A 16,254-nucleotide genomic window follows, 5' to 3' on the forward strand; every position below is an offset into this window, starting at 1 on the left:
ACGGCATCTGCAACTGGTTCTCCAGCTGCACAACAGCGGAGAGAAATGCTCTACAGAGAGTCGTGAGAACAGCACAGAAGATCACCGGCGCCCCCCTCCCCTCTCTGGAAGAGCTGTACAACACACGCTGTCTCAGGAAGGCCTCCAAGATCTCCAGGGACCCGACCCACCCTGGGTACGAACACTTTACCAGGCTGCCCTCGAAAAGGCGGTTCAGGACCCTGGCCGCTAAGACAAACAGACTGAAGAACAGCTTCTACCACAGGGCCGTCCAGGCCCTGAACACAGCAAAGACCTAAGTTCTGGGCCCTGGACAGTCTGGACGGATTGTATGGCAGCTGCTGGACTGAAAAAATCAGGTGTAGTGCTGAGGCACAAACATGTACATTTCAAGCCTGCAAACTGTGACACTTTAAATAACGTGAAACAATACTATTGTGCAATATGACAACCCTAGTCGTCTATCTGTACAGTATAGTACAGTGGATAGTGTACATAGCCTTTATTTATGTAAACCAGCTCCTTCCCTTCTTGTTTTTTTTTTTTTTTCTTTTCCCTTTCCTAACACCAGGGGAGCCACCCCTCCTAAATTTCGTTGTTTGGTACCTGTACTGTAGCAATGACAATAAAGTCCATTCATCCATTCATTCATTCATTCAACTAAGATCAACCTGTACCAGAATGATGGGAAGAAAAAAGTATGGAGAAGGCTTGGAACGGCTCATGATCCGACGCATACCACATCATCTGTAAAAAATAACGTGGAGGCAGTGTGATGACATGGGCATGCCTGGCTTCCAATGGCACTGGGTCACTAGTGTTTATTGATGATGTGACAGAAGACAGAAGCAGACAGATGAATTCTGAAGTGTTTAGGGATATTCTGTCCACTTAGATTCAGACAAATTCAGCAAAGTTGATTGGATGGTGCTTCAAATACAGATGGACAATGACCCAAAACATACTGCATAAGAAACCCAGGAGTTTTTTTAAGGCAAATAAGTGGAATATTCTGCAATAGCCAGAGTCAATCACCTGATCTCAACCCGATCAAGCATGCATTTCACTTGCTGAAGACAAAACTAAAAGCACAAAGACCCACAAACAAACAACAACTGAAGACTGCTGCAGTAAAGGCCTGGCAAAGCATCACAAAGGAGGAAACCCAGCATTTGGTGATGTCCATGTGTTCCAGACTTCAGGCAGTCATTGCCTGCAAAGGATTCTCGGCAAAGTATTAAAAATGAGCATTTTATTTATGATTATGTTCATTTGTCCACTTTTGAGCTCCTGAAAATAGGGGACTGTGTATAAAAATGGTTGCAATTCCTAAATGTTTCATACAATATTTTTGTTCAACCCCTTGAATTAAAGCTGAAAGTCTGCACTTCAATTTCATCTCACTTGTTTAATTTCAAATCCATTGTGGTGGCATACAGAGCCAAAATTATGGAAATTGTGTCACTGTCCAAATACTTCCGGACCTAACTGTATATAGCCTACTATACTATACTATATACTATATACTATACAATACTATACTATACTACCCCAACCTTCATTGCTTCATATTGTTCTCCTCCTGCCCCCATGCCAGCTTCATGCATCCTGAACACACATATCCATTTTGAATGCCTGCATCGTATATAAATTAGAAACACTTGACCATGTGTATAGAACATTATTTATTGAACTTAACAAAACGTATACATAAAGTCTCCTTTATGAGTTTGCTCATAACTAAATAAACAAACAAACAAATAAAGATGGAAATGTGCAAAATCATCAACTATTCTTAGACATAGTTTTTGCATACAGTAATGGTTTGAGCATTTATTTTTAAACTTAATGTTAGTTACTTGGCCTATAGAAAACTCTAAATGATAGCATTTTAAAATATTTTAAAGTATTCGCATACCTTTCAACATGTTGCCTTTTATCAAGTGATAGACACTATGGCCCAATCCCAATTCACCCCTACGGCTTCGTTTTCACCAATTCATATTTCATCGAGGGCTAGGGGGAAGGGGGAGGGCTATCCACCGCGGAGCGATTTCACAAACAGACTACCTTCTAGGGGTGTAACGGATCACCTAACTCACGGATCAGATCGTGTCACGGTTTTTGAGTCACGGATTGAGTTTCGATCAACACAAAACATACAAATAAAAATAAAAAGCTTTTTCCTCGAATTCTGTAAAAACACCACTTTTACTGTGTAAAACCCAACAACATTCAAGATGTCAAAACTGGTATATATATATACATACATAACATATTATACACTTAAACATTAGGCTACATATTAAACAGAAACACACATTCAACTTAAATGATGCAGTAGGAGAGAGGGAGGAGGCACCTGGTTGCAGCAGTGAATCACTGGGCTCTTTAAAGCAGACAAATAAACATGTGTTATGCCACTTTTAACTAAATAATAAAGTGAAACCTTACTTTAAACATGGTATGAAAAAATTGGCTACATTATCAGAAGTTGTCAAGCTGCCTTTTTCGTGCCTCCCGTCAACACACCAGGGTGATGTCGCGGCAAATGTGTGGCCATGCTCGTACGACTTTCTCGTTGCACAACGCTTAAACACTGTAACTTTTTTATCGACCACACTTCCAATGACACTGTCCGACCGTCAGACTGACAGTCCGACTGACAGAGAAGCCAAAGTGCTTCCATACATGGGATTTAAATGACGAGGGAGCATGGGCGTCAGCAGCTTTTTGAATGTGGGGGGGACACTTATTTTTCAGGGGGTCTGGGGGTCCCCCCCCGGAATTTTTTTAAATAGTAGATTCAATTTCCTGCATTCTGGTGCGTTTTACACCCAAAATAATCTCCCTCTTTCTTTGTTTTTCCTTGGAGCTGGCATGGTCTGCAATTACTGACTACTATTATGTTTTGGTTTAACTCACAGAGGCCTGACACTGACACGTGGCACTTTTTAGGTACTTTATTAAATATGAAGATTCAAAAAGAATCAAAGAGTGAATTAGAAAAGAATGAGGTAACTTTGAGTCAACAAATTGAATAAAAAGTTATGAGGAAACATAAAATATGTACCTAGGCTACTCAGAGCCTATTACAATCAAACTTAGCCCTCTTCAGTGCATTGCAGAACATACAACTATAACAAACAAAAAAAATCAAAGAGTGAATTAGAGCTGTCTCCACTGCCCCTGCCTGCTGCCCCTGCCTCTGACTCACTCTCACTCTCAAGCACCTATATCAGGAGAAATGGGGATGCATTGAGCACTTGTTCATATTGTTTTTCTCTAATAGAACATTTGACATAGAAATACAATCATCAATACAAAAAATACAATCACAAGCATTTTAGAAATAGAAAAATAAATGGAACAGGTGTTTTCTTCTTATTTTTTAACCCTAGCTCAAGCAATCAGATGCAAAATTGATTCTTTGGGTGGGTGCAATGGCCAAATTAAATAGTGCAAATGCTCAGGGCAATGAACAGGAGCAGGAGATGCAATAATGACAGGACAGGTAAGCACTGTGAGGTGTTTGTCGCCATTCTGTGCTTTTGATGACATTTCGCCTGTGTCTGTTCTGCATTTAAACATGTCTCACTAGTAATGCCTAACAAAACTGCTAGTGCCATATAGCTGATCTAGCTCGTATTTGGTTGCTAGTAGGCTATGCTAATTCTATTGCTAATACAGAGAATGTCTCATAAGGTGCTAACATTCTTATCAGAAAAGCTGGCTGTGTTTGACCTTGGGAGAACGCAATGTTGCTGTTTGGCCACTCACGGGAAAACTTGGATGACTTTGACTTACTTTTCTCTTCTTAGATTTTTTTTTCCTTATATCCATCTTGGTGGATGATCTAAATATCGTCTTGCCTCAGTCTGAATGTTTTGAATCTGCGTGCGTGTCTGATGCTGCTACTGCCGTGTTAAAAACAGAAGTAAAACGCGGAGTGGACTTCTGGATATGGGCAATCCCCTACTCATAAAGTGGAACGGATTTGATTGTGAAGCAATGAAAATAACGCTGACCAGTCATGCAACATATTTTTGATGGCAAATGTGGGGGGGTCCAAACGACCTTGTTTCAAAGGTGGGGGGGACACGTCCCCCCCCAAATATATGGTGGTGACGCCCATGCGAGGGAGGCATTTAGAGTTCTTCTCTGTCGCCAACATTAGCAGCACTCGCCATGATACACTTGGGCTGCGTTCGTAAATTTGCTCTGAGAGCGCCGGAGAGCACACTGGGTCCGACGTCATAAAGGGACCAAGTAATTTGATTGGACAAGAGGCGTTCCATGAATGCTGATCAGATTCCAGAGCGAATCTACGAACGCAGCCTTGTTGTTCTGGATTTTTTTTCCCCATTATCAACCTATCATTGCGCTTTAGAGTAAAACAAAGCACGCAACTGTCGCGTCTATCTTTTTCATGGCAACTCTACATTGTGATTTACAAGGGATATTAACTAATATTAAGTAATATTATTACTTGGTTACATTTAGCAATTGATCCGCGGTACACATGCGTGCCGAACCGTGGGGGGTGACACCCCTACTACCTTCGGAGCCATTCCCCTACCTTCCACCATGCATTGTGAATCATCAACAGCAGCGGTTCCCAACCTTTTAGGACTCACGGCCCACTTTACAGATATGTCCAGTATTCGCGGCCCACTCAGCAGCGCGGATGATTATATCATTTAAGTATAAGCGACTTAAGTAAGCACGAGCGCTCAAGACAATGAATGATTGAGGAGCGCTCAAAACAATGACGTAATTTGACCAAAAACTAGAGGGAGCGTGGCAAAAAAAATAATATTTGCGGTTAAACCATTAAAGCCGAGCGGCGATGTTTTATATAGCAGGTGATCAAATACCAAGATCGTAAATGTTGTATGTGTTCAATATTTACGACCAAACATCCTTATGTGTGTGGGCAACTCCCGACTCCCGACTAGGGTTGCCAGATGGGCTCGGGTTTTTTGGGTGGAATTAGCGGTTTTAGACTGTGGTTAGGGTGGAAAATGTCGATCCCATCTGGCAACCCTGTTGAGCTGACTTCTTCTTTTCGGATGGAAATATCGGCGCACACCACACACAATACGATCAAGGCTGTTCAATCCAAGATGTTTTATCTTTTTAAAATTAAAACGTTTTTGTAACAAAAAAACGTCAATAAAACATTTTTTTGCCCATGATTTGGCGGCCCACTTGCAGTACTCTCGCGGACCACCAGTGGGCCGCGGCCCACAGGTTGGGAACCGCTGATCTACAGCAATCTTATTTCGCTCTCCAATGCGGAAGACAGCCACAAATGTAATTTACTTTTTCTGTAATTACTAACCCGTTAACCGTTAATAAAGATCAGAAAATTATGATAACCATCTTATTATCTTAGTTTAATGAATACTTTTCTTTATAACAAGCATAACAAAAGAATCGCTTTTATGCCGATGTGCTGTGTCTAACCTTACAGGCTGATTTGTGGATGACAGTCACGCATATTGACATATTTCCATGTCTGATGGCATATGACACCTACTAATGTCATTTCAATGCATTATAGACCTTTTCTTTACAACAAGCATAACACAGTCCAGTGCGCAGGGAATTGCCGACATGCGTGAAAGGGAGCAACACGGGTATCTACCGGTATTTGGCTCATGTGTGAACGGCGAAAATATTCCCATAGAAGGCATGGCACAGAGCGCGATTCACATTTCCGAGATGTAGAATCCTGTTCATTTAGAAATAAATGATTACCTGTGGCGTTTGACATCGGATGATGGTAGACATATTTAATGTTAAGTTATCTATCTAACATTAGGCTGATTTGTGCATGATAGATCGCACGTTTTGACCTAGTTCCATGTAACATTTCCCCCCCTTGTAGTTGGGGGCCTTAGGGCTATATGAGGCTATGTTTGTGCAAATGTGTGCAAAAACACCAAATTTGGCCCAGATGTAGCTCAGAGTATGCTCTAATGATTTAGCCAGGGCGCCCGAGCCAGCGACCACTGAGGTCGCCATGGCGGCCAAATGGCCGCCCTCCGAAAAAGGTTTTGGCTGTAACTTTTGAAACAAATTAGCTTCAAATAAAAACATGGTGTCTTTTTTATGTTTCTTGGCCATTAGAAACACATTGTAATGCTTATATTTATAATTGGGTGTGTCTGGACCCCTAATTTGCATATTTCCAAGATGGCGGCTCACCGAAAATGTGTTTAACCATAACTTTAAAAAAATAAAAGAATCCAATATTGACCCATTTTGAATGTTGGGGAGCATGTGGGACGGCCAGACCTCGTGAACTTAAAGACAGTTACAATTTGAATTTGAATTTTAAAAAGCTGTTTACAGTAGTGTGACTTCATTCTTGTGTACAAGTCATAAAGATGGACAGTAACGTGTACAACTACTATTTTCTTCCTCACGTAAGTTATAATTCATCATTAGTCATTTTCATAATCTTACAATAATTACAGGATCCCGCTTTCTGCACCTCACAACATTAGCTAGCTAGTTAGCTGGTTAGCTAGCTAACGCCCAGGCTCCACTATGGCCATCGAGTGTTGCGTCTGCGTTGCGTTGCGTCCGGAATTGCTGTCAGCCAGGGAACGTTGCTTTTGTAATCAATGAAAGGTGCTCCACTGCCTACGTTGCGTCCGCGTTGCTTTGTGGCCGATGGCTGCGTCCAAAGTAAAAATACGGCAAAGTTTGATTTCTGTTGGCGAACGTGAACGTATATTTACAATTGTATATTGGTTGTTGGTTATAATTGTATATTGGTTGTTTTCTGGTGTTGTTTTCTTGTTTTGCTCGGTTTGTAGTCTACTTGATGTCTTTTTATCATCAGTTAAATCACCACAGCGGTTAATCCACTAATAGAGAAGATACCAGATTGAAAATGCTCGTAGCCAACTACTCTATAGCTCGTGCCTGGTCGCAGCTATTGCGAATTGTGAATCACCACAGGTGCTTGAAGCTTGTTGCAGAAATGGATGACGAACGGCTGATACTTGAGGTGGAAAAATCTATATTTGTATATGCGACAAATGACGGTGGAGCTGGTACAACGTCAAGTTAATGCAACGCCGATGGCGAGGTGACGCAACGCTGGTAGTGGAGCCAGCCTGTAATATTCTACAGTAGCTAGCTATCAAGATAACAATGACTGATGCCTTCTTCTGTTTACACGAACACAGCCATTGTATGCATTCTTATCATTTCAATGGATAGGAGACATGCTGAAAATAAGGTATTGTCTTGTTTTACTTCTGTCTACAACTACTATTTCCTGCAACGACAACATTTCCTCAATCTCACGTAAGTCATGTATTATGTCATCACAATATGGCCTCTACCTCTACCTCTAGTAGCGGCACGATTAATTGGGACCTATGCTGTCTCTGCCAATAAGATGCTGATGAACCATTGCAAAGACCCAAACATTAAGGACTTGCATCACTAGAAAGGGAAAAAAGGATTTCTTAGCTATTGCTAATGTTCTTCCTTCTTCTGTTAATGTTACAATTGATCAGTTGAATGACGGTTCAGGTATTGCAGCAACGCTTAAAACACATAATGCTATGTATCACAAACGCTGTAGAAGCTACTGTAGTAGGACTACAAAAGGACTCCAAAGTATGACGTTGGCTCCTCCTTAGTAGTGAGTCCTAAAAAGCTTCGATCATGTCAACCCAAAGCCTGTGGCATTCATTGTGTCATATGTGAGGGGGAGATATGGATGACCTTCACAAGGCAGTAACAGATAGTGTTGATTCCAATCTGAAAAGCTAGGCAGAATCCTGTTAACATTTTTAGCTTCTTGGTAGATTAGTTACACAAGCTTCCGATGTGCACGCAGCAGGTGTGTACTACATGCCAAATGTTATCTCATGTTGCGATATGCAGCAAAACGGCAAGCATCTCATGACACTGCCAGGCCAGGGTGTCAGAAGGGGAAGCATCTACCAGTGAGTGGGGGACAACCTTTGACCATCTAACTATTGCACAAATTGTTGCTCTGGTTGAGGATTCAGATCCTCCTTCACAATCTCCTATTACGGCAACTCTACAGGAACCTTATGAAAGAACGCAGGTGCTTGTGTCTGATTATGAACCCCACACAACAACATTCAAGAAACATCTCCTCAGCTATCTGCCTGAATAGAGTGAACACCAGAAGGGGAGGGAAACCTACATCGCAAACAAGGAACAAGTGGCTAAGAGGAACAATTGGCTCAGGATGAGGCAATTCTGTTGATGAGGGCCGCCTTGGTTTTATACAAGTACTGCTTACAATGAGCCCACACATTTGACGGCTCCTTCCCGTCCAACTGACTCACAACATCTGTTGCTGAACCCTTACGAGTGTTCAATGATATCGTCCTCCATGGTCCAGAGTTCCTCAAACCCTGTGCAGCTAATACAGAAGATGCCAACCTGCAACCGAGAATGTCAATGTCAGAAGTACAATGCATTTGGCGGCACCCATCACACCTGCAAGACCGACGCAATACGTCACAGCAAGGACATTGACATTTGCCAATCGACCTGACCCAAAAGCCCCCCCCAGAAAATGGCATTCACAAGCACAACATGACTCACCTAACTATTCCTTTCCCTTTAATCCCAGCCCGATGCTGACATGGCAGAATTCTTCAGGATTGAAAATCAGAGGGAGCCACCCAGCATTTCCAACCAAGGACTTTTATGCAGCGGCACAAAGGCAGACATTCTTAAATGCATGAATGTGGGGAAAAAAAAACATATCAGCAGCAAGCACTGTAGTTGTGCTCGATGGCGCAGTAATGGTCCAAATGATCTGGCCAATTATTATAATATATCCCGAATTCTCCTGGATACACAGTGTACGGTACACAGTGTACAGCGTATGGTCATCATCATGTACAGCAAGAGCTTTGGCTCCAGCCGAGTAGATGAAGCCAGACATCGGCTTTTCTCAAACAGTACCAAGTCCCTTGAGAACCTGCCTCCCACCTAAGCTGCACTGATTGAGCATGTCAAAAGGGCACTGCTGCAGGCCAGCTTCTACTGGAACCAGGCAACCTCTGTCCAGCTGTTCAGTACATGGGGCTTGTACTGGTACTGGTACTGGTACTGGGGCTGGTACTGGGACTCCACGACCAAGACTTGGGAACCTTACTGGACTCATCTGGCAGATGCCAGTAAAGCCTGCACCATTCTCCTCCACTGCAGCTGCAAAAGTCATGTAGAGGGCGATCCTAAAAGGATCCTATAGTTTATTTGACAATATAAATATTTCCTGGCAATTAATGTGTCTAATTCTGATTATGATATAATTATATTGTTGAAATTCTAAACACCTTTGCCTGGTCAATATTGATAGCATTTCACTTAGACTGAAAAAAAGATCAAAGTTATGATAAAACTCACTTTCGGGTAGTTGAAAGCCGAAACCTTTTTCGGAGGGCGGCCATATTGATTTGGCCGCCGTTGTGACCCCGGTGGTCAGTGGCTCGGGCGCCCTGGCTAAATCATAAGAGCATACTCTGAGCTACATCTCGGCCAAATTTGGTGCTTTTGCACAAATTTGCACAAAAATATCCCTAAGGCCCCCAACTATTGATGGTATGACGATATAGCTGTATAGCGGCAGTTATTAAACCAAAACAACCCGCAATCTAACCCAAGCAGTTGTTATTATGTAATATTATTGATCGATGTGCCATTTTTGATGGAGAGCAGTAAGCGGGAGACTCATCAGGAGCATGTAGTTGTCCTATCTCAGTGCAGACTGGCAGGGTAGGAGCACAGGTTGCATAGCCTACAGGTTAGAGCACCGTTATTCTGTCATGGTCTGATAATGAAGCATTGTTCTTTTTTATTTGATGACTTGTTTGATCGATTGATAGCGTAAAACGTAAGTTGTGAATGAATCGCGAGCGTCAATGCTTTTCTATGATACTACTGATGACGTATCAGGGTCTTGAAGGGTTGTCCCATTTCATAGGGAAAGATTTCAACCACTATGGCTTGTGGCTCTGTTCCGAGGCCTTTGCTCAAAAGCGAGTGGCACTCGAAAACGACCAATAGGGGTAGAAAAGGGAATCGGGATTGGGCCTAAAGCCTACCAAAGGTTTTCTATGAAGGAAAACCTAAAAAAGTCAGCAATTGAATTTACTCATGAACGCAGAACAAGTAGATGTTAAACAGAGTGCAGAAAAACGTGTTTTGTTTTGTGTTTTGTTTTCAGTCTATTTCTGCAATAACTGCAGTTTATGGATGTTTAAACTCGACGAAAGTTGACATTACTTCCCGAGGCGGACAAGAAAGGATGCATCCTAGCGCATTTCCTGATTGGCCGGTTACGATGTCAACTACGAGACGGGTCGCTGATTGACTCTCGCACCCAATCGCCGACCCTACGACTCCAAAAACGATACGTCAACACCCTGCCAGCGTTATCGTCTCGTCACAGTCTCAGATCACAAATTCGGTAGTCGTGAGTCGGAGTCGTGAGAGTAACAAGCACCGCAGTGCACTCAGTACGTTTAAATGCTTTGAAAAGTTGCATAATGTTAATTGCCAGACAAGGCATTTTTATAACAATAATATGATCCCCTGTTATCGGATCTTCAGAATGTCTCCTAAACAAGCAAATTGCCATTGGGGGCTTCATAACTTGAGAAGAAAGCAACCAAATCAGCATATAAGTGGTCAATAGAAATGTAACACATGCAATTCTGGATTTTCTTTATGTTGGAGAATTAAATGCTTTTCATGGTCAAATATATTTATTACATTTCCATTTTTTTTAATTGTGTTACAAAAAAGTGCAACCGCCGCATTTTGTAATAACCTGCACAATATTTAATACATTTATTACATAATAAGGCAAACGTTATTACATTTTGCGTTCAGTCAATTTATTACATAATGTGCAGGTTATTACATAATGCGGTGTTATTACATATTGAAAGTGACTTTTTATTACATTTTGGGATTTTATTACATAATGTGCAGTTATTACATAATGAGGCAAGCACACAGTGGGCAAAGCCTTATTGTAATTGTTAGTTCCATGTTAGTTCCAAATATGTAACTTTAGAGGCACGTAGAGGAAAATAATCAATTAATCAATAGGCCACACTCTCACAACAATTAATTAATAGGCCACACCCTCACAACAATGTTGATGCCAAAATTATATTTTAAAAAATTATATATCTTATTTTTACTTTAAAAAAAAAAAAAAACGCTATTTTGAATTTTGTGAAAAACACAAAGAAATCTTCAAATGTATCGTAAGTCCGATTGCGATGAGACTTGGTACATAAGACCGGTCCTTAGCAAGTTTGAGATCGAAAAGTGTCCACAACCAAAAATGACCACACTACATGCAAATTAATAAGCACCATAATTAATGAAATATGCAAATGAGTCTATGTCAGTCATATTTATGCAAATTAATGTGAAGCTTAGTGAGCCTCAACATTCCTATATGAAGAACATGGCTGCCACATGCCACTCAATATTCTGCATTTCCAGCCATTTTTTATCTGAAAAAAGAAGTATCTTCTTCTCATGATCTGTAAGTCTGATTGACGTTTAAATTGTTACGAAGTATACTTGTACCAGTCCCTGCAAAGTTTGAGAAGGACAAGTTCATACTTTAAAAAAATCACAGCTAGATGCAAATTAATACAGTATTTACCATAAATGATAACATATGCAAATAGGCCTATGTCAGTCATTGTTAGTCTAATCAATCTCAAAGTTACTGTGCTATGAGACAGTGCCGAAGATGTGTACCGCATTTGAGATTAAACCTTGTGCCCTTAATTGACACTTGCAGCTATATTTACATTGAGATCCTACTTCATCAACCGTGGACTGATGAGAATATATTTGAAGGATGTGGAAATGTTGTATTATACAGTACACCATTAATCTGCCCTGCTTTAGGCTGCTAGGCATTGAGTGGGAGCTAGGAGGATGATAAACAGCCTTCCTGCAGAGAGGAGGATGGAGAGGTTAGAGGAGGGCTCCATTAGAGTATCTTGAGTCATCTTTGGAGGTGTTAGAGAGTCTTTGTCTTGCTTTTGCCTGTAGCATCAGGGACAGGGCATAGGGAGCAGCAGCAATGCACTCTAATCAGGATATTTCTTTCCAGAATATCGGACATTTCTGCTTTTAGCGTGGCTTACATAATCCAAAAAGCATTGTTTATTAATACATGAGTCTGCTATAGGCTATATATAGTCGTCTGGATGAGTATGCGGATGCTGCCTGGTGATATGAAATCACTGTCCTATCAAAGTCAATGTCCTGTCAAATGACAATAGAAAATGGCCGCTAAAATAATGGCTTTCTAAAGGACGGAACCAAATGTGATGGCAATGGAGGGAGCCACGTGTCCGGTTTCCAGGATGATCCAAGCTGCATTACCTATGGACAGCAGGACTCTTTAAGTGCTTGTTCCCAAAGAGTTTAACCTTGACGGTGTGTAACATGGCAGAACCTGTCATCAAAGACTTCATTAGCAGTGCATAATATAAGTAATTAGATCCCCAGGGGGAAAGCCCTTGCTTCTCCCATCCACATAGAATGAGTCGTCCTGTGCTCATAATTAGTCAATTATCACTTCCATTAAATCAGTATGGCATGGGGGATTACAACCTCGGGAAAAGAGCAAGACATACTGCTGCTCACGTGCGCACGCACATTCACACACAGGCACACACACACACACACACACACACACACACACACACACACACACACACACACACAAACACACAACTGGCACACAAGCACACACACACACACACACACACACACACACACACACAGACACACGCGCACACACACACACACACACACACACACACACACACACACACACACACACACACTGTACAAATGCCGTTGGCTGACTTGTCTCCATCTTTTAGCTCTCCCCAGACAGGAGGACACTCGTTATTTAGATTCTGTCAACAGCAGAACACACTGGACCCTAAATCCTCTCCCCTCATTTGAACTACTTCTGTGTAATTATCTCACCAGGAAATAAAAGAAAACACCTCACTATTCAGAATAAGCCAGGCTAACAAATTTGACTGAGGAATATCTACAGTATGGTCTGTTGTCTAGATAGGGTGTCTAGATAGGGTCATTTAAGGCATGTGTGCGTGTGCGTAAATAAGTGTGTGTGGATAGATGGTGAAGAAATTGACATTTTCCTGATTCGTCTTTTCTTTTCTGATTACAGAAGTACGATGAGGTAGGACAGTGAAAGAGTGCATTCGTGGCCAACACTTGAGCCTTCTATGACTAATACTAAGACTGGGGTCAAATGTCAACTATTTTAAGGCTAAATGATAAACCCAGATTGTATATAATAATATAATAATTCTCTCTTCTCAACACAGCAGTAAAAAGGTGGGAAAACGCTGTACAGCGGGAATTTATTTTGTCCCAGCAGGAATCAAACCCACAACATTGGAACAGAGCGTCAGATCTTACCTCTGCAAACGGTGCCGTTCTCCACCGCCTCGTGGCCGGCTTTGCACACGCACCGGCCGATGGGAACCATCCACTCTCCGTCCCCGTTGCAGTACAGCTTGATGGGCACGTCCACCTCCTCGCCGTTGGGCACGCACATGCCCCTGGCCGCCACCAGAGAGGTGCTCTCCGCCCCGGACAGGGTCTCCGGGAACACGGCGCCGTTCTGGATCACCCGGGGACACTTCCGGTAGAACACCCGCACGGCGATGAGGGACATGCAGCCTCCGTAGTCCTGGAAGGCCAGGTAGAAGCCCTGCCGCGACACGGGGCCGAAGCTCCGCACTTCCGTGTTGATCTTCATCATCCTCCCGCCCAGGTCCACCTGGGAGAAGCTCTCGTCGGCCGCGATGGTGTCCACCTTGGTCCAGGGGTTCTCCATCCAGGCCGGGGAGACCTTGTTGGCCGTGTCCGAGTCGGACTCGTAGTTGTACAGGTTGAAGGTTTCTTTACAGGAGCCGGGGACACTAGGGATGGAGCCGCAGTCTCGGACGGAGAACTTCATCTCCACGTGGATGCGCTGGGCGCCGCGGCGGCGGATGAACCTGGTGCGGACCCAGTTGTTCTGGTTGGTGTCGAAGACGTTGCACACCTGGTAGGTGCGGATGGTGTTCATGTTCTCGTCGTAGCCACTCACCTCTTCCCACTGTCGGGGGGGAAGTTCAGTTCAGACCAGGTCAAAACACTTATCGCTCAGTGTGTTTAAGAGCAAGAACATACGTGGCACGGTTTGGTGAAAGGGGGAACAAGTCAGCAACCAAACAAAATGTTCAGACCTTTATTTTGAAACACAGAACTACGTTTCACTACATTTGAGAATCACAACACAAACTCGCTAGTCGAGGCTAAATATTGCAACGCAATGGATTGGGTGAGTAATCTGAGTGCTACCTAGTTCACTATAACACTACTTTACATTGTTAGCAGGCTCACAAAACAAGCTGTGTTAGTTGACTAGCGAGTGTGTCATTGATTTTCAACAACGCTGAAATGTTAAATTTTTCTAAATAAAAGTCTGAACATTAAATCGGAAGCTGACTTGAGGCCCAATTGACCAGACCATGTCATATATGGTCACATGGATTACTTTTGGTTATTATGTTTGTTGTACATTATATGGACAAAAAAATCATGATATTTATCAAACTGAAGTAATAACAAAATGGGTTACACTTCACATCAATGTGTTCATAATACTGTGGAATGACATATTGCAAGTATTTAGTAAAACGGACCTAAACGATACACTTAAGCACAGCATAAGTACAGTGTGCAATGAGTAATTATGATTACACGGTACATACACCTGTAAATACAGTGATTATGATTTGAAAGTGCAATCACAGTATGATATATACTGGCCTACCTTGGACACTTTCACAACAGGAACATGTCCAATAGTATCATGTATACATTTATTTGATATTTCATGTTACAGTATATCATATATATATATATATATATATATATATATGAGATATACTGTAACATGAAATATCAAATAAATGTATACATGATACTATTGGACATGTTCCTGTTGTGAAAGTGTCCAAGGTAGGCCAGTGTGGCTGCAGATGACAGATGACAATAGATGGATTTCATGTTAGTAAACAAGTGTGATGAGTAGCCTACAAAATGCTAAATGCTAAAATACATCTGGATGAATGAATCTGACATTCTTCTAAACCAATACTTTGATCATAGACGACAGTCATGAAAATATATAAATCTATACAAATATATTAGTCTTTTTTTAATATATGTTTTTAGGGCATTTCTGCTTTAATGGGAAAGAGACTGGCAAGGAAGGATGGGTGAGAGAGAGGAGGGATGACATGCAGGATATGTCGACGCCCGGAACCGAACCACACTTCAACCTTATCACACTCTCATCCACCCCTTTTCTGTTTACTAACACGACCTCCATCTATATTACTTCGTTTTTATGTGCAGGGCCTACAGACAAGGTAGTGTAAATATGATGGGATGGGATATAGAGATCTGAAACCACAATATATCACACACTCTAAATGTGTGACCTGTTCCTTTGATGAACTGCTGGCTAGATCCAAGCATAATGTTGTTGCCATTTAATACTGCTTTATTGTTTGACCAGTCGTAATGTACTACTCAATGTTGTACAGTACAACACCTTCCCTAAATCTGAGACCACACAGGCCGTTAGCATCTGTAAAACCATTAGCATATGTAAAACCGCTAGCATATGTAAAACTGTTAGCATAGGCCTATGTAACACTGTTAGCATATGTAAATCTATTAGCATATGTAAAACCACTAGCATGTAAAACTGTTAGCATATGTAGGCAAACTGTTAGGATGTAAAACCGTTAGCATGAGTCAATACGCTAGGATGTAAAACCGTTAGCATATGTAAAACCGCTAGCATGTAAAACCGTTAGCATATGACATCAAAGACTACATTTCTAGGTCAGACAACTGTCTCTCTAGGCTGCCTTGCTGTTGGGACTACACAGGGAGGAGAGGGTGCATGTGCAGCAGTGAGGTATCACTTGGCTCCCGGTTTGACCTGCTTTCATTCTGTTTAAATCTGCCACACACCACACACTTTTATGTATTTATTCATCTAACCAAGACATGACAATCTTCCTAGAATAGAATCAATAAAACAAAGCTGCGATTCCTCATACAGCTCCTTGTCTACTGACATGAGTGCAGGCGTAG

At 42.0% G+C, this 16,254-nt stretch overlaps 1 protein-coding gene across 1 annotated transcript in view; it reads right to left on the reverse strand.

Moving 5' to 3' along the window:
* The window catches only part of ephb2a (eph receptor B2a), a gene marked incomplete at its 3' end in the record, with an annotated part of 174,875 nt that overhangs the window by 105,120 nt on the left and 53,501 nt on the right, over nt 1-16,254 (reverse strand). Inside the window, exon 3 of the mRNA XM_080533873.1 lies at nt 13,513-14,197. Coding sequence (XP_080389999.1) covers nt 13,513-14,197 — 685 coding nt within the window. The remainder of the gene's footprint in view (nt 1-13,512; nt 14,198-16,254) is intronic.

Source organism: Nansenia antarctica (genome assembly GCF_963989245.1).
Source record: "Nansenia antarctica genome assembly, chromosome: 6".
Taxonomy (NCBI): Eukaryota; Metazoa; Chordata; class Actinopteri; order Argentiniformes; family Microstomatidae; genus Nansenia; species Nansenia antarctica.